At 41.4% G+C, this 27,395-nt stretch overlaps 1 protein-coding gene across 1 annotated transcript; it reads right to left on the reverse strand.

The window, feature by feature from the left end:
• Nucleotides 1-403: 403 nt before the first annotated feature.
• LOC308676815 (neurogenic differentiation factor 6-like) lies at nucleotides 404-27,394 on the reverse strand (the record flags this gene model as incomplete). Its single annotated transcript, XM_081342844.1, is given in 3 exon segments — nucleotides 404-628; nucleotides 630-1,055; nucleotides 27,176-27,394. Coding segments are annotated over 3 exon segments (870 nt in total).
• Between the last annotated feature and the right edge of the window lies 1 nt (nucleotide 27,395).

Raw genomic sequence — 27,395 nt, forward strand, 5'->3', positions numbered from 1 at the left:
CAGTTCTTGAAGAATTACATCCACAAGGTCTTCCAGTCTTCAGTCAGCTTTATAGAGTTTACTTTTATTGCCAGGCCTTGGCACTCTGATTTAAATGCTGCAAATTCATTCATTTATTTCATAGGCACTGATTTAACGGTTGGTTTATATTAACATTTTTAAGCCTGTAAATAGAACTATCACACAAAAAGAAGGCAGTAATAGTCAACTGATATGACCATATATCAGTAAATCATAACTGATGTCATGATCAAAAACAGGTTTTAATTGTATTTAAAGAAAGTGAAGAAAAACACAATTATACAAACTCTACATGTGACAGCAGAATAATACAAAAGAAGTGCAAATGCTATGTAAGATTTATATTAAAATGATGATGCAAACCTAACAAAAAATTCAAGAATTATAACTTGTGATAGGGCGAGTAGAAAGTAGAGTAGGGATATCTGGTATGATGGGCTGTTTCTCCTGTCTGACCCATTAAGAAATGACTGGCATTCAGCTGTAGAAATCCTGCCACCAAGTTTGTTGATGGTTGGGAGAGACCTTTGCACAAGTTTTGCACAAATAACATATCAGGCCTCTTCTCAATTTGCAAGATTTCTGAAAGAGCCCATATGTAATTTTTTTGCCAGTGTTAAAGTTTCAATTTTAGACAACTTTTGTGTTTTAGAACAAGGAACCACTTTCCTTAAATTATCCAGTGCATCATTCAGGCCACGCATTCTATTTCTTCCCCTGGCATTTGCTTCCTGATGCCTGAATTTGATCCTATCCATTCTCATCTTAGGCATCTGTTTTTTCTGAAGAGTTCTCCTCCTGGGCAAACCATTTTCAACCTCTTCTTCTTGGTCATTTTCTACTTCCTCTTTTTCTGTGTCTCCTGCTGGAGATTTTTTAATACTTGTCCCTAGGTACATAATCTGTTTTGCAAAGATTTCTGTCTTTTTTATTTGCTTGGGGTCCTCACTTTCTCTGGAAACGTTTCTGCAGATCTGGGACTCTGGCATTACAACAAATTCGTAAAATGATAGTGTTAGGCATATGGTGATAGCCTACATAGTTGGGTTGAAAATATATAAACCATGATGTTGTGACTTTAAGATGTTAATTGGCCAATGGGTGTGTAAGTGTTCTCATGGCTATAAGAGGGAGCTAGGAACGTAGCTTTTTTCTCTTTGAATTCACTGCTCTCTCTACTATTACTGTTTTGCTGTACTGTTGGTTTACTACTGTGATAAACCTGAACTGTGTATTGACCTCTGGACCAGTAAGAAGACTTTGTATTTGGAATACTCCTTGGACTGTTACTATTTTTCTTTATTAAAAAGTTTTATAAAAGTTACAATACAATTGTAACAATTGTACAATTCTCTGTGGGTGCGCCTGCCCTTTGGAACCAACTTCCGATGGAACTTAGGACTGCCTCCGACCTCCGCTCATTCCGCCGGGACCTGAAAACTTGGCTCTTTGAGCTGTCAGGCCTAGACTGAGGGGTTTTAATTGGGTTTTAATGTTTTAACTTTTTAAACTTTGGGCTTTAAATTTAATTAATTGTTTTAAATTTTTTCTTTAACTTTTGTATGGTATGCTTTTAATTGCCCTGTAAACCACCCTGAGTCCTACGGGAATAGGGCGGTATATAAGTCAAAATAATAAATAAATAAATAAAAACAATTGTAGAGAAAATTTTATCTTTCTCTTAAAAATCTGTTGAATATTCCACCAAATTTTAATCCAAAAAGCTTTAACATTTCTACAAGTCCACCATATATGATAATAGGTAGCATCCAAACTACCACATCTCCAACATTTGGGCTGTAAGTTAGGATACATGCAGGACAATTTTTTGGGATCCAAATGCCATCTATAAAACATTTTATAAAAGTTTTCTCTTAAATTTTGAGCCTGGGTAAATTTCACATTTCTAACCCAAATTACCTCCCATGTATCCAATGAAATTGGTTCTTGAATATTTTGAGCCCACTTTATCATACAATCTTTAACTAATTCTGTTTCAGAATCCAATTCTATTAAAGCATTATATATTCTCTTTATATGCGCTCGGTTTTGATTTTCAATTTGTTTTACCAAATTTTCATCAGTTAATGTAATACCAATTTTCTGATCTATCTTCCACCTCGTTTGCAATTGAGTATATTGAAACCAAGACTGTATGATATTTTCTTCTTTTAACTCACCTAATGATTTTAATTGCCAACCATTCCCTATCCATCTAAGTAATTCCTTATATGAAGTCATATCCAAGCTCACACCCACAGATACACCCTCTATCGCATGCCCAGGAATCCCGCAAATTGGTATTTTATAATTTAACTTATAATAATATATTTTTTTTTCCCCTTCATGGATTACTGCCTTGTCGTGGCGAAGGGGCTTGCGTAATTCAATGAAGCTATGAGCTATGCCGTGCAGGGCCACCCAAGACGGACAGGTCATAGCCGAGAGTTCTGACAAAACGTGATCCACTGGAGAAGGAAATGGCAACCCACTCCAGTATCTTTGCCATGAAAACCCTATGGACAGTACCAAAAGGCAAAACGATATGACGCTGGAAGATGAGCCCCTCAGGTCGGAAGGCGTCCAGTATGCTACTGGGGAAGAGCAGAGGGCTAGTACTAGTAGCGCCAGAAAGAATGAAGCGACTGGGCCAAAGCCGAAAGGACGCTCAGCTGTGGATGTGTCTGGTGGTGAAAGGAAAGTCCGATGCTGTAAAGATTTTTTCTCCATAGGAACCTGGAATGTAAGATCCATGAATCAAGGAAAGCTGGACGTGGTCAAACAAGAGATGACAAGACTAAACATCGACATCTTAGGTATCAGCGAACTAAAATGGACAGGAATGGGTGAATTTAATTCAGATAACCATCAGGTATACTACTGCGGGCAAGAATCCCTCAGAAGAAATGAAGTAGCCTTCATAGTCAATAAAAGAGTAGGAAAAGCAATACTGGGATACAATCCTCAAAATGACAGAATGATCTCAGTTCGAATCCAAGGCAAACCATTCAATATCACAGTAGTCCAAGTCTATGCCCCAACCACCAGTGCTGAAGAGGATGAAATTGACCGGTTCTATGAAGCCCTACAGCACCTTATAGAACTAACACCAAAAAATGATGTCCTTATCATCATGGGGGATTGGAATGCTAAAGTAGGAAGCCAAAAGATAACGGGAATAACAGGCAAGTTTGGCCTTGGAGTACAAAATGAAGCAGGGCACAGGCTGATAGAATTTTGTCAAGAGAATACGATGGTCATAGCAAACACTCTTTTCCAACAACCCAAGAGACGGCTCTACACATGGACATCACCAGACGGTCAACACAGAAATCAGATTGACTATATGCTCTGCAGCCAAAGATGGAGAAGCTCTATACAGTCAGTAAAAACAAGACCAGGAGCTGACTGTGGCTCAGACCATGAGCTTCTTGTTGCAAAGTTTAGGCTTAAACTGAAGAAAGTAGGGAAAAGCACCAGGCCAGTCAGATATGAATTAAATCATATCCCCATTGAATATACAGTAGAGGTGACAAATAGATTTAAGGAATTAGATCTGATAGACAGGGTGCCTGAAGAACTATGGACAGAGGTTCGCAACATTGTACAAGAGGTAGCAACCAAAACCATCCCAAAGAAAAAGAAATGCAAGAAAGCAAAATGGCTGTCTGAGGAAGCTTTGCAAATAGCTGAGGAAAGGAGGGAAGCAAAAGGCAAGGGAGAAAAAGAAAGATACGCCCAATTGAATGCAGAATTCCAGAGAATAGCTAGAAGAGATAAGAATGCCTTCTTAAATGAACAGTGCAAAGAAATAGAAGAAAACAATAGAATAGGGAGGACCAGAGATCTTTTCAAGAAAATTGGGGAGATGAAGGGAACGTTCAATGCAAAAATGGGCATGATAAAGGACCAAAATGGCAGGGACCTAACAGAGGCAGAAGAGATTAAGAAGAGATGGCAAAATTACACAGAAGAACTATACAAGAATGAGCTTAACGTCCCTGATAATCACAATGAGGTGGTCACTGACCTCGAGCCAGACATCCTAGAATGTGAAGTGAAGTGGGCCTTAGAAAAGCTGAGCAACAACAAAGCTAGTGGAGGTGACAGTATTCCAGCTGAGCTATTCAAAATCTTAAAAGACAATGCAGTAAAAGTGCTACACTCAATTTGCCAGCAAATTTGGAAAACTCAACAGTGGCCACAGGATTGGAAAAGATCAGTTTACATTCCAATTCCAAAGAAAGGCAGTGCCAAAGAATGTTCAAACTATCGCACCATTGCACTCATTTCTCATGCTAGTAAAGTTATGCTTAAAATCCTACAAGCTAGACTCCAGCAGTATGTGGATCGAGAACTACCAGAAGTACAGGCAGGATTTCGAAGAGGCAGAGGAACTAGAGATCAAATAGCCAACATACGCTGGATCATGGAGAAAGCTAGAGAGTTCCAGAAAAACATCTACTTCTGCTTCATTGACTATGCTAAAGCCTTTGATTGTGTGGATCATAACAAACTGTGGCAAGTTCTTATAGAGATGGGAGTACCAGAACATCTTATTTGTCTCTTGAGAAACCTATATGCGGGCCAAGAAGCAACAGTGAGAACTGGACACGGAACCACTGATTGGTTCCAAATTGGGAAAGGAGTCCGGCAAGGCTGTATACTGTCGCCTTGCCTATTTAACTTATATGCAGAGCACATCATGAGAAAGGCAGGGCTAGATGAATCAAAAGTTGGAATTAAGATTGCTGGAAGAAATATCAACAACCTAAGATATGCAGATGATACCACTCTAATGGCAGAAAGTGAAGAGGAACTGAAGAGTCTCTTGTTGCGAGTGAAGAAGGAGAGTGCAAAAGTTGGGTTGAAACTAAACATTAAGAAAACCAAGATCATGGCATCCGGCCCTCTCAATTCCTGGCAAATAGATGGGGAAGAAATGGAGGTAGTGACAGATTTTATTTTCCTGGGCTCCAAGATCACTGCAGATGGGGACTGTAGTCAAGAAATTAAAAGACGCTTGCTCCTCGGGAGGAAAGCCATGGCAAATCTAGACAGCACAGTAAAAAGCAGAGACATCACCCTGTCAACAAAAGTGCGTATAGTCAAGGCTATGGTCTTCCCAGTTGCAATGTATGGCAGTGAAAGTTGGACCATAAGAAAGGCTGAGCGCAAAAGAATTGAGGCCTTTGAACTCTGGTGCTGGAGAAGACTCCTGCGAGTCCCTTGGACTGCAAGGCGATCAAACCGGTCAGTCCTAGAGGAGATCAACCCTGACTGCTCTTTAGAAGGCCAGATCCTGAAGCTAAAACTCAAATACTTTGGCCACCTAATGAGAAGGAAGGACTCACTAGAGAAGAGCCTAATGCTGGGAAAGATTGAGGGCAATAGAAGAAGGGGACGACAGAGAATGAGGTGGCTGGATGGAGTCACTGAAGCAGTAGGCGTGAGCTTAAATGGACTCCAGAAGATGGTAGAGGACAGGAAAGCCTGGAGGAACATTGTCCATAGGGTCGCGATGGGTCGGACACGACTTCGCAACTAACAACAACAACAACAAATATTTTTTTCCATACGCGCAATAAGGCGCTTCTTAAAATGTGAGATTTAAATGCCTTATCCACTTTTTTATCATAAACTAAATATGCATGCCACCCATATAATAAGTCCCATCCCTCAAGGTAAAGTAATCTTTCATTTGTTAAATTAAGCCAGTCACTAACTGCTTTTTCACTATTTCAAAACCCGTTAGTTTTATTAACTTTTCTTTTTCATTCATAGTCATATTTTTAGATAATATTTTACTCTTATAATTGTTTATCTTAAAACCAGAAACTTTCCCATATTGAGTTATGTTGTTGTTGTTGTTAGCTGCGAAGTCGTGTCCGACGCATCACGACCCTATGGACAATGTTCCTCCAGGCCTTCCTGTCCTCTACCATCTTCTGGAGTCCATTTAAGCTCACACCTACTGCTTCAGTGACTCCATCCAGCCACCTCATTCTCTGTCATCCCATTCTTCTCTTGCCCTCAATCTTTCCCAGCATTAGGCTCTTCTCCAATGAGTCCTTCCTTCTCATTAGGTGGCCAAAGTATTTGAGTTTTAGCTTTAGGATCTGGCCTTCTAAAGAGCACTCAGGGTTGATCTCCTCTAGGACTAACCAGTTTGATCGCCTCGCAGTCCAAGGGACTCGCAGGAGATTTCTCCAGCACCACAGTTCAAAGGCCTCAATTCTTTGGCGCTCAGCCTTTTTTATGTTCCAACTTTCACTGCCATACATTGCAACTGGGAAGACCATAGCCTTGACTATACGCACTTTTGTTGACAGGGTGATATCTCTGCTTTTTAGTGTGCTGTCTAGATTTGCCATGGCTTTCCTCCCCAGGAGCAAGCGTCTTTTGATTTCTTGGCTACAGTCCCCATCTGCAGTGATCTTGGAGCCCAGGAAAATAAAATCTGTCACTACCTCCATTTCTTCCCCATCTATTTGCCAGGAATTGAGGTGGCTGGATACCATGATATTAGTTTTTTTAATGTTAACATTCAACCCAACTTTTGCACTCTCCTTCTTCACCCGCAACAAGAGGCTCTTTAGTTCCTCTTCACTTTCTGCCATTAGAGTCGTATCATCTGCATATCTTAGGTTGTTGATATTTCTTCTGGCAATCTTAATTCCAACTTTTGATTCATCTAGCCCTGCCTTTCTCATGATGTGCTCTGCATATAAGTTAAATAGGCAGGGCAACAGTATACAGCCTTTCCGGACTCCTTTCCCAATTTTGAACCAATCAGTGGTTCCGTGTCCAGTTCTCACTGTTGCTTCTTGGCCCACATATAGGTTTCTCAAGAGACAAATAAGATGGTCTGGTACTCCCATCTCTTTAAGAACTTGCCACAGTTTGTTGTGATCCACACAATCAAAGGCTTTAGCATAGTCAATGAAGCAGAAGTAGATGTTTTTCTGGAACTCCCTAGCTTTCTCCATGATCCAGCGTATGTTGGCAATTTGATCTCTAGTTCCTCTGCCTCTTCGAAATCCTGCCTGTACTTCTGGTAGTTCTCGATCCACATACTGCTGGAGTCTAGCTTGTAGGATTTTAAGCATAACTTTACTAGCATGAGAAATGAGTGCAATGGTGCCATAGTTTGAACATTCTTTGGCACTGCCTTTCATTGGAATTGGAATGTAAACTGATCTTTTCCAATCCTGTGGCCACTGTTGAGTTTTTCAAATTTGCTGACAAATTGAGTGTAGCACTTTTACTGCATCGTCTTTTAAGATTTTGAATAGCTCAGCTGGAATACTGTCACCTCCACTAGCTTTGTTGTTGCTCAGCTTTTCTAAGGCCCACTTCACTTCACATTCTACGATGTCTGGCTCGAGGTCAGTGACCACCTCATTGTGATTATCAGGGACATTAAGCTCATTCTTGTATAGTTCTTCTGTGTAATTTTGCCATCTCTTCTTAATCTCTTCTGCCTCTGTTAGGTCCCTGCCATTTTGGTCCTTTATCATGCCCATTTTTGCATTGAACGTTCCCTTCATCTCTCCAATTTTCTTGAAAAGATCTCTGGTCCTCCCTATTCTATTGTTTTCTTCTATTTCTTTGCACTGTTCATTTAAGAAGGCATTCTTATCTCTTCTAGCTATTCTCTGGATTTCTGCATTCAATTGGGCGTATCTTTCTTTTTCTCCCTTACCTTTCGCTTCCCTCCTTTCCTCAGCTATTTGCAAAGCTTCCTCAGACAGCCATTTTGCTTTCTTGCATTTCTTTTTCTTTGGGATGGTTTTGGTTGCTATCTTTTGTACAATGTTGCGAACCTCTGTCCATAGTTCTTCAGGCACTCTGTCTATCAGATCTAACTCCTTAAATCTATTTGTCACCTCTACTGTATATTCAACAGGGATATGATTTAATTCATACCTGAGTGGCCTAGTGCTTTTCCCTACTTTCTTCAGTTTAAGCCTAAACTTTGCAACGAGAAGCTCATGGTCTGAGCCACAGTCAGCTCCTGGTCTTGTTTTTACTGACTGTATAGAGCTTCTCCATCTTTGGCTGCAGAGCATATAGTCAATCTGATTTCTGTGTTGACCGTCTGGTGATGTCCATGTGTAGAGCCGTCTCTTGGGTTGTTGGAAAAGAGTGTTTGCTATGACCATCGTATTCTCTTGACAAAATTCTATCAGCCTGTGCCCTGCTTCATTTTGTACTCCAAGGCCAAACTTGCCTGTTATTCCGGTTATCTTTTGGCTTCCTACTTTAGCATTCCAGTCCCCCATGATGATAAGGACATCATTTTTTGGTGTTAGTTCTATAAGGTGCTGAAGGGCTTCATAGAACCGGTCAATTTCATCCTCTTCAGCATTGGTGGTTGGGGCATAGACTTGGACTACTGTGATATTGAATGGTTTGCCTTGGATTCGAACTCAGATCATTCTGTCATTTTGGGGATTGTATCCCAGTATTGCTTTTCCTACTCTTTTATTGACTATGAAGGCTACTCCATTTCTTCTGAGGGATTCTTGCCCACAGTAGTATACCTGATGTTCATCTGAATTAAATTCACCCATTCCTGTCCATTTTAGTTCGCTGATTCCTAAGATGTCGATGTTCAGTCTTGTCATCTCTTGTTTGACCACGTCCAGCTTTCCTTGATTCATGGATCTTACATTCCAGGTTCCTATGGAGAAAAAATCTTTACAGCATCAGACTTTCCTTTCACCACCAGACACATCCACAGCTGAGCGTCCTTTCGGCTTTGGCCCAGTCACTTCATTCTATCTGGCGCTACTAGTACTAGCCCTCTGCTCTTCCCCAGTAGCATATTGGACGCCTTCTGACCTGAGGGGCTCATCTTCCAGCGTCATATTGTATTGCCTTTTGGTACTGTCCATAGGGTTTTCATGTCAAAGATACTGGAGTGGGCTGCCATTTCCTTCTCCAGTGGATCAATTTTTGTCAGAACTCTCTGCTATGACCTTTCCATCTTGGGTGGTCCTGCACGGCAAAGCTCATAGCTTCATTGAATTATGCAAGCCCCTTCACCACGACAAGGCAGTAATCCATGAAGGGGATATTGAGTTATAATTTTCATTAAATCTGTAACCGATTGAGTTGGTTGAGATAGTGTAACAACCAAGTCATCCGCAAATGCTCTTAACCTATAATCATTCTGCTTTATTTTTATTCCCCTTATTTTAGTTGATACACGAATTTTAATCAATAAAATCTCCAATGTTAAAACAAACAATGGTGAAAGGGGGCATCCCTGTCTTGTACCTTTTTCAATTTTAAATGCATCTGTTAATCCCCCATTAATTATAATTTGTGCCCATTGTTGTTGATATATAGCCTTAATAGATTGCAAAAATTTATCCCCAAAATTCATCTTATCAACAACTTTCAATAAAAATTGCCAATTCAATTGATCAAACGCTTTTTCATCATCTAAAAATATCAGTGCTGCAGGGACTTGGTTGTTCTTATCCAAATACTCTATTAAAATTACAATTTGTCTTACATTATATTTCATATGTCTTCCAGTTATAAATCCAGACTGATCACTATGAATCATTTGTTTCAAAACCTGCATTAATCTATTTGCCAATATTTTTGCAAAGATTTTATAATCTATATTTAAAAGCGATATAGGTCTATAATTCTTTGGTTGGGTGGGGTCTTGCTCCTCCTTTGAAATCAGCGATATAAAAGCCCTTCTCCAGGATGGAGGCACCACCCCTCCAGCCTGGATATTGTTAAATAATTCCTTTAACGGTTCTACCATCTCTGCAAATAATAATTTATAATAAGTTGCTGATAACCCATCTGTACCAGGAACCTTACCCAATTTTAACTGTTTAATTGCTGAAATGATTTCCTTAGAAGTGATTAATCGATTCATCTCCTCCCGTTGCTCATTTGAGAGCATAGGAATATGTGCTTCCTGTAGATACTTATCTATATCTAAAGCTTGTATATTCTCACTAGCGTATAAATTTGCATAAAAATCTAAAAAACCCTTTTTAATCAAATTTTGTTGATAAACCTCTTTACCCTTATATTCTATTTTCTCTATAGTACGTAATTTCTGTTTTTTCCTTAATTGATAAGCTAACCACCTACCAGGTTTATTTGCATTATAAAAAGTATTATGTTTTGCATACCGCAAGTTAGTTGCAACCTGTTCCGCCATTAACATATTAAATTGCTCTTTCAGCAAATTAATTGAGTCCCTTACTCTCTTATCTAATGGGTTCAAAATAAGAGCTTTCTCTTTCAACTTAATTTCTTCTTCCAACACTTTACGTTTTTGCATCTGCTTACGCCTATGTCTATTATGCATATAAATCAAAACCCCTCTCATATAAGCTTTACTAGCATCCCAAACCATTTCAATCGAAGTACCTTTATGCATATTCAAAGCAAAAAATTCTTTCAAATGTTCCCTACATTTCTCCGAGAACTCATCATATCTAAATAAGTTTTCATTCAATCTCCAAGATCTTCTAATCCCATCTTCATTAAACAACTCCATCCATACTGGACTATGATCCGATAGTGTTCTGGAAAAAAACTTGACCTTTTTAACCCTAGAAAAAGGATCATTAGTAATTAAAAAAAATCAATTCTGGAAAACGATTGATGCCTGTCTGAAAAGAAGGTAAAGTCTCTGTCCTCCAAATTTCGCTCCTGCCAAATATCTTTTAATTCCAAATCATCTTTCAAATTAAAAAAGGCTTTAGGCAATTTAGAATGATTAGGGGTATTTTTAAAAGATCCCTTCTTATCCTTACATGAGTCCAAAACACCATTCCAGTCACCCATCATAATAACAGATTTATAATCCAATTGAGTTATTTTGTCGTGTAAAAGCTTATAAAACTTTTTTTGCTGTTGATTAGGTGCATATAATCCAATAATAAGAACTTTCTTGCCTTGTAACAGTAGTTCAATAATAACATATCTTCCTTGTATATCAGTCTCAATTAATCTAACTGGTAAGTCTTTTCTTGAGTAGATAACCACTCCACTCTTTTTATCTGGAGCAGATGCAATAAAATGTAATCCCAGTTGGGAATTAATCAAATACCTTTGATCTTTTGCACAAATATGAGTTTTTTGTAAGCAAACAATATCATTTTTATGTTGCTTCAGGTAATGAAATACTTTCTTTTTTGTGGTGAATTCAGGCCATTAACATTCCAACTCAGGAACTTTGTCACCATTCTTTGCGACCTGAAGCCTATAGAACAATGCCTGAAGATCCTCAGTTGGTCTCTTCGGTCTTGCTCCTCCCATCACCTCAGTAGTAACAGGACCTTGTATTGTAGAACCAGAATCTATCTTCTGTTTCAATTGCTCCTTTTCTTTACATTTATATGCAGCCCGTGTCATTCTCTGTTCCTTTGGATCATCCTTTAACACCAAAAACTGTTCAGTAGACTCAGCCTGCTGTGCCTCTCCAGCAACCAATGACATTGCACCTTCAGTTTGCTGTTTATCTTCCAACTTTTCTTCTTTTCTCTTAAGTCGTGGAGATGGTGGAGAACCTGCTTTCAGGACATGAATATAAAAATCTTTTGCCTTTGAAATCATGTTAAGTCGATATTGTGTCCCTGCATAATTCACCACCATTCCGATAGGTATCTCCCATCTGAACTGAATCTGTCGATTTTTAAGCTCCTCAGACAGGAAACCAAAATCTTTTCTCCTTCTCAAAATTTTTGGAAGTATTTCTTTTAAAATTATAATATCCTGACCTGCAATTTGAAATCTCTGTTGATAAAAGGCCTGGATAATTGCATTTTGGAGTGACCTCTTAGAAAAATAAATCACCACATCTCTAGGTAAATTTTTCTGCCTTGCAATCCAAGAGTTAACCCTAAATATTTTATCCATCTCTCTTGATAATTCCTCAGGATCACATCCCAAAACGGGAGCTATATCTTTTGCTATCTCCTCCTTCAAGTCTTCACGTGGGTTCTCTTTCAATCCTCTTATTCTCAAGGCAAATTCCATGTCTCTATATTGTGAGATAATCACCTCATCCTCCATTCTATCAATTTTATTTTCAACTGTGGCAATTCTACTTTCTAATTTTGCGCTGTTTTCCACAACCTCATCCACACGATCATCTAAACGTTCAATGTGTGTGGCCAGCCCTTGGAGTGCGAGCAATATGTCTTCTCTCATCTCTCTATTTTTACTCTCAAAAAGATCAGCCGTCTCCTCCTTTATTTGTTGAGCTGTTTGTTGAGCTTGAAGCTTCAAAGCATCCTGCAAATCCTTAAATGTAAATGCAGGTGGTGGGGGAGAAGGTGGAGGAGATTTGGGCTTCGATGTGGATTGCACTGTAGGCTGTATTACAGGAGAGGAAATTGAACTTTTAGGAACAACAGGAATTCCCTGCCGTCTTGAAGCCATTTCCCTGCTTGTTTTTTTTTATTAAAAAGTTTTACAATACATTTTATCTTTAACAATCCCTCCCCCCTCCCCCACCCAACCCTTCCTAACCCTCCCTAACCCTCCCCCCACCCCTTCCCCCCTCCCCCCTCCCCCCTCCCCGACTTTGCAGAGCTAAATACAAGGTATAAAAGTAAAAACAATCATAAACAACCATATGTTAACAACAATAAACTATTAAGTCTATCGCACTCTAGCTCATATAAAATGACTACAAGCAATACTAATATCACATCAAATCTTATACAAATGCTAAATGAAACTTTTTAGTCCCATATTTGTTCTGGATGTAATCAATCCACTTTTTCCACTCCATAATATAACGTTGTTGCGAATGGTCTTTCAAATAAGCCGAAATCTTTGCCATTTCCGCCAGGTCAGAAACATTTAAAGTCCATTCTTCTATAGTCGGCAGTTCCTCCTTCTTCCAATATTGACCTACTAAGAGTCTTGCTGCCGTAATTAAGTTCAACATCAACTTAGTGTCCACAACAGTAGTATCCATAATTATGCCCAACAAAAACAATTGCGGACAAAACTTTATCCTTTGCTTGAATATCTTCTGCATATTCCACCAGATTTTAATCCAAAAAGCTTTGACCTTTTTACAGGTCCACCATATATGAAAATACGTTGCGTCTTCGCCACCACATCTCCAGCATTTAGGTTGATAGTTCGGATACATACTTGCAAGCTTTTTAGGATCTAAATGCCACCTTTAAAACATTTTGTAAAAGTTCTCTCTTAAATTTTGAGCTTGCGTAAATTTTACGTTCCTCACCCAGATCTTTTCCCAAGTGTCCATTGTAATAACTTCTTGAATATTCTGAGCCCACTTTATCATACAATCTTTAACAAGTTCTGTTTCTGAGTCTATCAATGCAAGATATATCTGTTTGATATGTGCTGGACCCTGATTTCTAATTTGCTTTACCAGATTTTCATCAGTCATTGAGAAACCAATTTTCTGGTCTTCTTTCCACCTGGCCCGTAATTGACCATATTGAAACCAAGTTTGAACAATCTTCTCTTCTCGTAAAAGATTGTATGGCTTCAAACACCATACGTTCCTCTCCAAACTTAAGATTTCCTTGTATGTAGTCACATCATGTTTGAACCCAACATTTATGTTTTCTATTGCATGTTTCAGTATTGTCCATAAAGGTATCTTGTAGTTTAGCTTATGTCTATACTTTTTCCAAACTCTCAGCAATGCCTGTCTTAAAATATGCACTTTAAACACATTATCTACCTTCTTATCATACAATAAATATGCATGCCAGCCAAATAACAAGTCGTGGCCTTCAAGATTTAATAATCTCCCTTGTGTTAAATTAATCCAGTCACTTATCGCTGACAACGCAGCAGCTTCATAATATAATTTAAAGTTGGGCATTTTAAGACCACCTCTTTCACGCGTGTCCTGCATAATCTTAAATTTAACTCGTGGCCTTTTCCCTGCCCATACAAATTTATTGATACCCTTTTGCCATTCCTCCAAATTTGAATCTTTTTAAAGAATAGGTATCATTTGGAATAAGAATAGAAATTTAGGCAAAACATTCATTTTCACTGCTGCAATTCTTCCCAGTAGAGACAATTGCAATTTTTTCCAGCTCTCCAATTCTTTTTGAATTTTTCCCCATAACGTTTCATAATTATTTTTATATAACTTTGCATTTGAGGGTGACAAATACACCCCCAAATATTTAACCCTTTTAACAATCTCAAATCCAGTTAACGCTTCTAGAAGGGCCTTTTGCGACACTGTCATATTTTTGGCTAATATTTTAGTTTTTTGTACATTAACCTTAAATCCAGAAACCTTCCCATATTGCATTATTATCTCCATCAGGTCCACAACAGAATTTTTTGGCTGGGTCACCGTAACAACCAGATCATCTGCAAACGCCCTCAGTCTATAATCCTAATCTCTAATTTGAATTCCCTTAATTTTTTCCGAATTCCGTATTTTAATCAGCAATATCTCCAATGTTAAAATAAATAATAAAGGTGATAACGGACACCCTTGTCTTGTGCCCTTTTCAATATTACATACTTCAGTCAAACTATTATTTACTATTATTCGGGCTGTTTGTTTTTGATATAATGCCCTAATTGGTTGTAAGAATTTGTCCCCAAAATTCATTTTATCTAAAACTTTCATCAAAAATTGCCAATCCAGTTGGTCAAAGGCTTTTTCGGCGTCTAGAAAGATCAGCGCCGCAGGGATCTGGTTGTTCCTTTCCAAAAATTCCAACAAGTCTACTATATGCCTCACATTATTTTTCATTTGTCTGCCACTAATGAACCCAGTTTGGTCCCCATGGATTATCTGTTGCAAAACCCTCATCAATCTGTTAGCTAAAACCTTAGCAAATATCTTGTAGTCCGTGTTCAAAAGTGATATTGGTCTGTAATTTCTTACTTGAGTGACGTCCTGATCTTCCTTCAGAATCAGAGAAATAAAAGCAGTTCTCCAAGACGGAGGCACCCTTCCTCCCCTTTGAATTGTTTGAAACAATTCCCTTAATGGCTTTATCATCTCCAATTGTAGGTTTTTGTAATACACCGCAGTCAGTCCATCTGTGCCTGGCGCTTTATCCACCTTCAATTGTTTAATTGCTAAAAGAATTTCTTCCTCTGTTATCAATTGATTAATCTCTTCATTTTGTTCTTGTGTAAGAACCGGGATGTTGGCATTCCTCAAATATACATCAATATCTGCTTCATTAATCTTATCTTTAGCATATAATTTGGAATAAAAGTCCACAAAAGCTTCCTTAATAAGGTCCTGTTGATACACAACCTTACCCTTATGTTCTATTTTATCTATGTTAGAAGCCCTTTGCTTCTTCCTTAACCTGTAAGCTAAGTTTAAGCCATTGACATTCCAGGTTAGAAACTTAGTCGCCATCCTTAGCGACCCAAAGCTTCTGGAGCACGTCTGCCATGATTCCCTTAACTTCCTTAGGCCGTGCCCCTCCCACAGCTTCGCTATAGGTACACTTTGAAGGTTCCATAACTTTCTGTTGATCCTGTTCTTGCTCTCGTCTCGCTCGTCTCAGGGCAGCACGCGTCATCCTCTGCTCTCTGGCATCTTCCGATGAAGCTGTAATTTGATCCACTCCAGTAGCTTTCTCATCTGTCTGCATTCCTTCAGCATCTTGAGGCTTTCCCTCGCCATTTTTCTTTGTAGATTCCAAAAGTGGTAAAGGGGTTGCTTTTAAAACATTGCTGTAAAAATCACGTGCCTGGATCACTGTGACCAAACGGTGTCTCGTGCCTTCATGCATCACCACCATGCCCACTGGTATCTCCCATCTAAACTTGATGTCACGTTTCTTAAGTTCCTGTGCCAGAAAAGCAAAATCTTTCCTTCTCCTTAAAATTCTTGGAGGAATCTCTTTTAAAACCAAAACTTCTTGCTCAGCAACCACAAGCTTAGTATCATAGGAAACTTGGATAACTTCATTCCTGATTGCTCTCTTTGTGAAATAAACCACCACATCTCTAGGTAGCTTCCTTTGCCTCGCAATCCATGAATTCACACGAAAGATTTTGTCTATATTTCCCTCAATTTCAGCTGCTGACTGTCCCAGTACCACTTCCAAAGCCTCAGAGACTATCTGCTTTAAATCTTCTTTAGGATTCTCTTTTAAGCCTCTGATTCTGATAGCAAACTCCATCTGGTGGTACTGGACCAGAGTCAAATCACCGTCCATTTTATCCATCACATTTTCATTCTCTAACACTTTTGCTTCTAATCTGGAATTATTTTGGCTAAGATCTTCCATTTTTTCGTCCAAGCATTCAATACATAAAGCCATACCTTGAAGTGCAGGCAAGATGTCTGCCCTCATTGCTGTAAACTTCTCCTCCAGCTTTTCCATCTTTTCATCTATAATATCTGCTATTTGTTGTGAGTGCTTTTCCAAAGCGTCCTGTAGATCTTTAACCGTCAGTGCCGGAGCAGGTGCAGGAGGCAATAAGGCTTGCAGCGAGGACTGTTGCACCGGGGAAGCCCCCGCAGTCCTGAGAACTTTAGAAGTTTTAGCCGCCATCTTCCCCCACTTTCACTTGCTACGCACTTTCACTTTCAAAGTCCATAAAGTCCGTTGAACTAGAGAACAAAAATCCACTTTCACCTTGATCTCCTGTATCGCTCTGCCTGCCTCTTCACACTCCAAAGTCCATCCTTCTGGCAGGGGTGGTTGCTAACGCTTGGTTCTGCTCCCAAAAGCACGGAGCAGAAGCGCTGCGCAGCCCGGAGCAAACCCAGGCTTCGGGGGGGCTCGATCCTTCAGCCGCCCGAACTAAAAGCTCAGGCGGCCCCGGAGAGCTCAACCCCTACCTGGGGCCTTACCCCCTCCTCTTCTCCCGAGGAGGGGGCTTCCGAACCGCCGAAACAGCTGATCGGCGCTGTTTTCGGCGGTTCTACGAAGCCGCGGAGCGGACAGCCCAGGAATGGCTGTCTTCAGCGTCGCGTCGCCACCGGAAGTCACCCGCTTGTTAAAATTCACTTTCCATTATCGCTTTCACTTTCCCTCTGCACTTCAAGATAAATAAAGTCCCAGAACTTGGACTGTTACTATTGTGTATGACCTGGACTGTTTATTTTTGACCGTGCATTTTTGTTCTTTACACCACCTCAAAAGTAAAGTATTTTTTGCTTTCACAACTCAGTGTACTCTTGTGGTTACTGTGTGACTCTTACTGCTCTCAGTACCCTTCCTTGTCTGTGCAACTCTTTGGTAGCACAAGGAGACCTCTGCACAACAATTTCTAACACTGGTTATGGGCCCAGGTCCGTACTGAGAGTTAGTACACACAGTATCCTAGCTGAGTTTGTGTTAGCTATCTGGTGTAACAATGGCACAAGAACAGTCAACTGGCATCTCCTGGATAACTCGATTGGATGGGACAAACTATGTTACCTGGTCCACAAAATGTTGCTTGCTTTTGCGCAAGGAAGGACTATGGACTGTAGTTAATAACCCACCAGATACTACAGCTTGGGATCCTGACAATGAGGATGATGCAAAGAAGATAGACGAGTTCAAATGCAACAAAAAGGCACTTTGTATTATTGGACTGACACTGAATGACCAGCAGCTTGTCCATATTCGTGGTGAGGAATCTGCTGCTAAGTGTTGGGACATTTTGCGAAGGCTTTATGTTCGCGACAGTGTGGGTGCACATATACACCTTACATGTAAGCTGTTTAGAGCTCATCTGCAAAAGAATGGAGATATGTTGACCCATTTAAACTACATGAAGACAAATCTTCAAGAGCTTCATGAAAAGGAGCTGATTTTTCAGAGTTGCATCAGGTCTACATTATTCTGTCATCTTTGGATGAAAGTTATGATGAGTATGTTTCATCTTTGGACGTCCTGACCAGAGAGGAACTGACATTGACTAACATCACTGGGAGACTGCTGGAAGAGTCCAGAAGAAGGTGTGACAGAGACCAGCTGAGAGAGACACAGCTACTAGAGGAGCAGCAATTTACCACTGCTTACAACGTCAAGAAATGTTATTCTTGTGGGGCTAGAGGGCATATAGCCAAATTCTGTAGAAAGGGTAGAAAACAGAATGTGAATAGCGGTGGGAAGGCAAAGAAGGGCATTGGTTTGGCTGTTTCTGGTGAACCAACATCCAGAAATAATGAGCTATGAGTGGTTGATAGTGGGGCTTCACAATGTATCACCAAAGTTAAAGAGAGGTTTGTTCATATGAAAAACAGCAATCAACATGTTTCACTGGCCAATGGTTGGAGGATGAAGGCCTCTGGTGAAGGTAATTCCTATTGTCCATACATTGATGAACAGTTACCTATGTTATACAGTATACAGGTGAAACTCGAAAAATTAGAATATTGTGCAAAAGTTCATTTATTTTAGTAATGCAACTTAAAAGGGGAAACTAATATATGAGATAGACTCATTACATGCAAAGCAAGATAGTTCAAGCCGTGATTTGTCATAATTGTGATGATTATGGCGTACAGCTCATAAAAACCCCAAATCCACAATCTCAGAAAATTAGAATATTGTGAAAAGGTGCAATATTCTAGGCTCAAAGTGTCCCACTCTAATCAGCTAATTAAGCCATAACACCTGCAAAGGGTTCCTGAGCCTTTAAATGGTCTCTCAGTCTGGTTCAGTAGGAATCACAATCATGGGGAAGACTGCTGACCTGACAGTTGTGCAGAAAACCATCATTGACACCCTCCATAAGGAGGGAAAGCCTCAAAAGGTAATTGCAAAAGAAGTTGGATGTTCCCAAAGTGCTGTATCAAAGCACATTAATAGAAAGTTATGTGAAAGGGAAAAGTGTGGAAGAAAAAGGTGCACAAGCAGCAGGGATGACTGCAGCCTGGAGAGGATTGTCAGGAAAAGGCCATTCAAAAGTGTTGGGGACTTTCACAAGGAGTGGACTGAGGCTGGAGTCAGTGCATCAAGAGCCACCACACACAGACGGATCCTGGACATGGGCTTCAAATGTCGTATTCCTCTTGTCAAGCTGCTCCTGAACAACAAACAACGTCAGAAGCGTCTTACCTGGGCTAAAGAAAAACAGACCTGGTCTGTTGCTCACTGGTCCAAAGTCCTCTTTTCTGATGAGAGCAACTTTTGCATCTCATTTGGAAACCAAGGACCCAGAGTCTGGAGGAAGAATGGAGAGGCACACACTGCAAGATGCTTGAAGTCCAGTGTGAATTTTCCACAGTCTGTGTTGATTTGGGGAGCCATGTCATCTGCTGGTGTTGGTCCACTGTGCTTCATGAAGTCCAGGGTCAATGCAGCTGTCTACCAGGAGATTTTGGAGCACTTCATGCTTCCTTCCGCAGACGAGCTTTATGCGGATTCTGACTTCATTTTCCAGCAGGACATGGCACCTGCCCACACTGCCAAAAGCACCAAAACTTGGTTCAATGACCATGGGATTACTGTGCTTGATTGGCCAGCAAACTCGCCTGACCTGAACCCCATAGAGAATCTATGGGGCATTGCCAAGAGAAAGATGAGAGACATGAGACCGAACAATGCAGAAGAGCTGAAGGCCGCTATTGAAGCATCCTGGTCTTCCATAACACCTCAGCAGTGCCACAGGGTGATAGCTTCCGTGCCACGCCGCATTGAAGCAGTAATTGCTGCAGAAGGGGCCCAAACCAAGTACTGAGTACGTATGCATGCTTATACTTTTCAGAGGTCCGATATTGTTCTATCTACACTCCTTGTTTTATTGATTGCATGTAATATTCTAATTTTCTGAGATTGTGGATTTGGGGTTTTCATGAGCTGTACGCCATAATCATCACAATTATGACAAATCACGGCTTGAACTATCTTGCTTTGCATGTAATGAGTTTATCTCATATATTAGTTTCCCCTTTTAAGTTGCATTACTGAAATAAATGAACTTTTGCACGATATTCTAATTTTCCGAGTTTCACTTGTATACCAAAACTAAGATTTAACCTTTTATCCATAAGGGAGTTGGTTAAGGTTGGGTTTGTGGTAACGTTCAAAGGGGAGAAATGTATTATAGAAAGGAATGGAACCTTTGTAACTGCTAACCTAAAAAATGGTTTGTTTGTTCTTACTGGTAACCCGGTTAGTACGGTTAATGCTAACTCTATATGTGAGAACAAGAAGCCGCATGATGAGTGCAAACATTTACTGCATAGGCGGTTAGGGCATGTGAACTTTAACTCACTGCATAGAACAGTTGCGTTAGTACAAGGCATAAAACTGAAGTCATGTAAGAAATACCTGAATTGCAATGCCTGTAATCAGGAAAAGAGTAAGGGAACTCCTGCAAACAGGTTAAACGGCTTCAAAACAACTTTACCTTTGGAAGTTGTGTTTGCAGATCTAATTGGACCCATGAAGCCTAGTTTAGGAGGATCATGTTATATTTTGAGTATCCTTGACCATTACTCTCGTTATGGTTTTTGTTATCTGCTTAAGTCAAAGGCAGATACTTTCCAACAATTTTCAAACTGGCTTAAGTTTGTTGACAGGAAAACAAAGAGAAAGGTTCAGTGCATAATAACTGATAACAGCACTGAATTTACAAACAAGCGCTTTGTTGATATGCTAGAATAAGCTGGCATTGAGCATAAACGTTCAGCCCCTTATAGGCCTCAACATAATGCATATGTTGAGAGACGTGGGCAAACGTTACAAGCCATGATGAGAACTATGTTAAAAGATTCTCGCTTAACAGATAGACTGTGGGGGGAGGCAGCAAAATGTGCAAACCATGTTCTAAATGTAGTGGTTAATTCTTCTACTGGTAAAATACCATATACGTTATGGCATGGTAAAAAACCAAACCTTGATTACCTGCACACGTTTGGCACCCCAGCATGGGTCCACATTCCTGCACAACTCAGGAGTAAAGGCCAACACAGGGCTAGGCAATTATACTTTGTGGGTTATGAATCTAATCATAGATCCTATCATTTCTGGGAACAAGGCACAACCAATGTATATAGTAGTGCAAGTGCCAAATTCCTTGAGCAAATTGGTTGGGATAGATTAGAACAAGAAACTGTTAACACAGATCCTCTAGTGTTTGAGGACTCCTCTGATGACATAGCTAGAAATGTAAAGACATCTTCTGCACCTTTAAAAGAGGAAGATGTGATAGGGGAGATAAAGGAGGAAACAGAGGAAACACCAGTACAAAGCCCTGTACTACCTAGGCATTCAACGCGCGAAAGATGGCCACCAGATCGTTATGAAGCCAGTGTAATATGCCAAGTTGAGTTAGAGCCTTCTAACTACGATGAAATCAGGATGTATCCTGAAAAAGAACAGAAATCATGGAAAGCTGCAATGAACAGGGAGTTAAACTCTTTGCAGGATCTTAAGGTCTACGAAAAAGCAAAACTGCCACCTGGTGAGCAAGCTATCAGTTGCAAATGGATATATAAGATAAAGAAGGGTGTTGATGGAACTGTAACCCATAAGGCACGTTTGGTTGTGCAAGGTTTTGCCCAAACTACGGAGGATTATGATGAGGTATTTGCACCCAGTCTAAGGGCAACTACTTTAAGAGCGGCTTTAGTGTGGGCGGCTAAAAACCAATATATAGTTAACCATGTGGATGTGGAAACTGCATACCTACATGCTCCATTGCAACACACTATTTATTGGAAAACACCACCAGGATTGACCAATGATAGAGACCATGATTGTTGGAAATTAAGGAAAAGCCTATATGGATTAAAACAATCAGGTTACGAATTGAATAAATGTATAGTCAACGAGTTGAGTGCAATAGGTTTTGTAGCCAGTGATGCTGATCCATGTTTATTTAGGAGAGAACACAATGGAGTGTTATCTTTACTTCTATTATTCACAGATGATATTGCAATCATAACGAAAACTGAGCTAGAAGCACAGAACATCATTTCAAGGTTGCAAAACAAATTTACAATTAGGAACCTTGGGGAAATAAGCCACTATTTGGGGTTAGATATTGTAAAAACAAATAGAGGTTTTAAGGTTTCGCAAGCCAGTAAAATATCTCAGTTATTAAAGAGATATAACATGGAACTTTGCAAAACAGCAAAAACTCCAATGGCTATGGATTTTAAGGACACTAACGTTGAGAGTCCTGTATTTGATAAGACTATGTACCAGTCTTTAATAGGTAGTCTTATGTATTTGAGTAATTGGACTAGACCTGATATCTCTTATAGCAGACATGTCAAACACAAGGCCCGGGGGCCTGATCCGGCCCACAAAGTGGTTTCATGTGGCCCGCGAAGCCACCCTGGAAACAGTGAGGGAACGGCCCCCACTGCCTTGGCCCTGGCCCAGAGACCCTCCTTCTGCCAGAGACCCTCAGATCTGTCCCACTCCTGCCCAGGCCCCCATAGGCACCCTTCAGGCGAACGTTGTAGAGCTGGCCATGCCCACCCAGTAGGCCATACGCACTCTAGCCACGCCCACCCAGTAGGCCACGCCCACCCTGGCCATACCCACCCGGCCCCTTGAGGGCAACCGCAATGCTGATGCGGCCCTCAATGAAATTGAGTTTGACACCCCTGTCTTATAGTGTCAACCAATTAGCCAGATACAATAATGAACCAACTGTTAGACACTGGCAAGCGGGTAAAAGGATATTGAGATATTTGAAGCAGTCTATTCACTACTCGTTATATCTAGAACCAAATCGTGAGTTAATCCTTACAGCATATGCAGATGCGAGTTTTGCCTCAGATACAAGCACTCGTAAATCAACCTCAGGGTTGGCTATAATGTTGGGTGATTCTTTGATTGGATGGAAGTCCATCAGACAAAAGCACATAAGCCTGTCCACAATGGAGCCTGAATTTTCATGTTTATCAGTGTTATGTACAGAACTACTGATGTACAAACAATTTTTTTTTAAATCCCATTTATATCCCGCCCTTCTCCGAAGACTCAGGGCGGCTTACAATCTAAAGCACAAATCAATGAGCTTAGCAATAGCCTTCATTCTATTTATATGCCTGCTTATTAGGGCTTTTGCCCCCCCCAAGCGGCATTATTACAAAGTCAGCTTATTGCCCCCAACAATCTGGGTCCTCATTTTACCTACCTCGGAAGGATGGAAGGCTGAGTCAACCTTGAGCCTGGAGGGACTCGAACCTGCACTAATTGTTGGATATGGGTTTAACTGTAAAAGATCCATTTATTGTATATGAGGGCAATGAAGCTGCGATAAAGATGGCAAACAATGCTGCAGTCAGAACAAGATCCAAACATACAGATCTTCGTTACTTGAATGTAAGACAATGTGTCAAAGACAAATTAATACAACTGGAATATTGTTCATCTGATGTGAATATCGCAGATCATTTCACTAAAGTCCAAAGTGCTGTGAAACACAATATTAGTTGTGAAAGAATTGGCATAAGATTGTAAGAGGTTATATATTATTCTACCCAAAGGGGAGAATGTTAGGTATATGGTGATAGCCTACATAGTTGGGTTGAAAATATATAAACCATGATGTTGTGACTTTAAGATGGGTGTGTAAGTGTTCTCATGGCCATAAGAGGGAGCTAGGAACGTAGCTTTTTTCTCTTTGAATTCACTGCTCTCTCTACTATTACTGTTTTGCTGTACTGTTGGTTTACTACTGTGATAAACCTGAACTGTGTATTGACCTCTGGACCGGTAAGAAGACTTTGTATTTGGAATACTCCTTGGACTGTTACTATTGTGTATGACCTGGACTGTTTATTTTTGACCGTGCATTTTTGTTCTTTACACCACCTCAAAAGTAAAGTACTTTTTGCTTTCACAACTCAGTGTACTCTTGTGGTTACTGTGTGACTCTTACTGCTCTCAGTACCCTTTCTTGTCTGTGCAACTCCTTGGTAGCACAAGGAGACCTCTGCACAACAATTTCTAACAGGTAGCATTAACATGTTATAATCTTGTTACCTGAAAGAATGCCAACAGGTTTTTAGAGTGTTTGCTTGCATTTTAATATATGTATACACCCTAACCCTTGTTGAACGAAAAGTCTTCATCATGGCTCAGTTCAAGCTGGGAATAAACAACATGGTGACTGCTTTAGAAAGAAGGTTGCAGTTTATTGAAGAGGACAGACAGACAGAAAGACTGCTCTGGAAGAAAAGAGAGAGAGCACATGTAGGGAGTGGGTTTTTATACCCTCTGGGGTTTTTGTTTGGAGTTGTTTCCTGCTCCTGTTTGAGGCTTTGTATTTCCTATGTCATGTATTCTGACCTGAGTCTGGGTGTGCCCTTTGGCATCTGTGAGTTAATCCTATTATATCCTGTCTTAGAGTTTGGGTGGGGTATGTAGATTTTAGGTGTCTTTGTCTTCCTAAACTTCTAGCTGGGGCCCTCCAACCTTCCTGGATTATTTACATCTGCATTTCTACAGAGCTGGTTTCTGCTTGGGGGAGGGACTTGGGGCTATTGAAAAAACTGGGCATGCTTTTCTGCCTCTTTAAGATCCTTTGAGGAAATATATTTTTCTGCCCTTTTAATATTTCCTTCTCGGTGGGGGCTGACTTCCCACAAATCCCCCCTTTGTGCCATAAGTGTGTGAATGACAGTTACTGGCACAAGTTTAAAATTTATCTGGTCAGGGAGACTTGGTAAACAAGCTTTAAACAGTTAATGCAAAAAAATGAGAGGGGAAGACACTAATGGAGGCAGCAGAAAAAGATCCCTGCAGTGGCTCCCAAAAGGGGAGCTTCCAACCCATAAAGGTCTAAAAGTCAGGGCAAAAATTCTGTTAGGCGAGAAAGAAATTTATAGTGTCCAATATTCTGTGCCAATCATTTTCAAATGTTGGATGTCACTTTGAGCTTCCAGTCAGGTTTTGAAGCACAAGCCTCTCAAAATTCTTCACAGCCATGGTCTTCATCAGTACATAACCACTGGCTGCCCATTTTCAAAGGTAGTTTCCTGCCTTAGCTCTTAGCTCAGTACATCCAGGTTTGTAATGTCCAATTGAGGTTAGCCAGTATGCAAGCCAGGCTGTTAAATTTTCTTAAATTGCACATAGTGATTGTCAGCGTCCTTACCAGTCACTGGTCTCCTTCGATGCAAAAGAAGGACTACAAGGTGATTGGCACACAGGAACAATCCAACAAGTGATTTAATCCACAAACAAAGTCAGTGCTGGGAGTGAACTTCTCCCAGCGCTTTAAATACATTCCCTCCCTGCAGCTCCACCCCCCCACACACAGCAAGCCAGCATCCAGTGTTTGTCCTTAAAGGCAGCCATTTCCTCCCTGGCCTGCCATCCAGTCTCTGCTGGTTGGTGCTGACCAGTGCTTTTTTTGTAAAAGAAAAAAGTGCCGGAACTCACACATGTCATACAACCCGCCTTGCCTACCCTACAAGGTTCCATCCAAAAAAGGTGCCGGAACTCCGTTCTGAGCGTTCTATGACAAAAAAAGCCCTGGTGCTGACTCTGTGCTGCACAGCAAAGTATCTGAACTGTTCTATATCACAGGTGAGCCTACGCCTCCCTCTCAGGCACCGCCACAGTCCTTGCTAGCTTGGTGACAGCTCACGACCCTCAGCCGATCGACGACCCTGTTGGTGCCGCCCGAGGCCGCCCAGCTGATCAGCGGCATCAGTCTTGAGCCCCTAGGCCTCCCAGCCAATCGGCAGTTTTCCTGGCCGGCATTGTTGCTTTCGGCTCGCAGTCCTCAGCCAATCAATGGCCTCGCTGGTGCCACACGAGGCCGCCAGCTGATTAGCGACACCGGATTTGGACCGCTAAGCCTCCCAGCTGTTCAGCGGTGTTCCGTGCGCCAGCATTGCTGCGTTCATGCTGCGGGTACATTTCTGGCAGCACAGGTGCCTTTCCCCCCTCCCTTGAATGTTGAGCCCATGGGGCTTGACAGGCAGCTCCCTCTACCAGGGCTCCACCTGGAAGGCAAGGAGAAACATGTAAGCATTTACCCGCTGTTGCAGACTGTTCAGCTGACCACCACCCCCGGCTTACTAGGACACTGTCGATGGAACCTTCACAGCAATTGGGGGGCATGGATGTCCACTTCCCCCACCCAGGAAGCCTCTGTAATAGGGTACCACATCCACTGCACCAGGTACTGTAGCTGTCTCTGTCAGATCTGGGAGTCCAGGACCTCTTGTAACTCATAACAGTCCCCAGTGACAGGCCCTGGTACCCCTTTCACAGGCCTACAGGAGGAACTCCCTATCGGTTTCAACAGACTACAGTGGAAGACCGGGTGTGTCTTCTCCAGGAACCGAGGTAGCTGTAGCTGTATGGCCACCGAGTTAAAAACCTGTGTGACCTGGAACGGCCCTAGGTATTTTGGACCTAGCTTCTTACAGGGCACCCTCAGACGTAGATATTTCGTCAACAGGTACACCAGGTCGCCCACCTGAAAGGGCTTTTGGGGCCTCCTTTTCCTATTGGCCTGCACTTTTGCGGCCTCCTTGGCTTTTACTAAGGCCTTCTTTACGTTACCCCACACCCCCCCCAATGTGCATTATCCAATTTATACTTGGGGATTGGGACAAAGTCGAGGTTGTAAACCACCCAGAAGGGGGCAAAACCGGTGCTGCTGTGCACCGCGTTGTTGTACACCACTTCTGCAAATGGCAGTAGGTCAATCCAGTCTGTTGGTACAAAATGTAGCTCCGCAGGTAGCACTCCACCATTGCATTTCCGCGTTCCGCTGCTCCGTTGGTGCTGGGGTGATATGCCAAGCTGAGTCCTTGGGATGACCCAATGAACTGGATGAACTCACGCCAAAACCGGGCCGTGAACTGCACCCCCCCGATCTGAGTTGATTCGTCCGGACACCCCATGCAGGCGATACACCTGCGTGATAAACAGTTTGGCCAGCCTTCAGGTGGACAGCAACCCCTTACATGGGACAAAATGAGCCTGCTTGGATAAGAGAACTAGGATGGTCCAGATCACCATGTAGCCACGACTCTTTGGCAACTCTACGATGAAGTCCATCGCAATATCCTTCCATGATCGGGTTGGGTCTGCTACCATTTGTAACAGCCCCAAGGGCTTCCCTGTACGGGGCTTTGTGGTGGCACAGACATGGCACCCCCCCAGACATAGGCCTCCATGTCTGCTTTCATCTGCAGCCACCAGAACTGACACCTCACCAAATGCAGGGTTTTAAAAAAACCGAAATGGCCTACCTGCTTTACATCATGGCACCGTTGCAACACCTCCTGTCTTAGAGCTTGTGGGACATAAGGTTTGTCGCCTTTCCACGCCAGACCATCCCTTCTTGTCAGTAGGTCTGGATGCTCCTGTAACCAGGGGTCATCCTGGACTGCCTTATGCAGCTCCTGGACCAGGTTGATTGCCAGTTTACGTGTTACTGCCTGCGCTGCTGCTTGCCGGTAGGGAGGCATG

Source organism: Vipera berus (genome assembly GCF_964194415.1).
Source record: "Vipera berus genome assembly, chromosome: W".
Classification (NCBI taxonomy): domain Eukaryota; kingdom Metazoa; phylum Chordata; class Lepidosauria; order Squamata; family Viperidae; genus Vipera; species Vipera berus.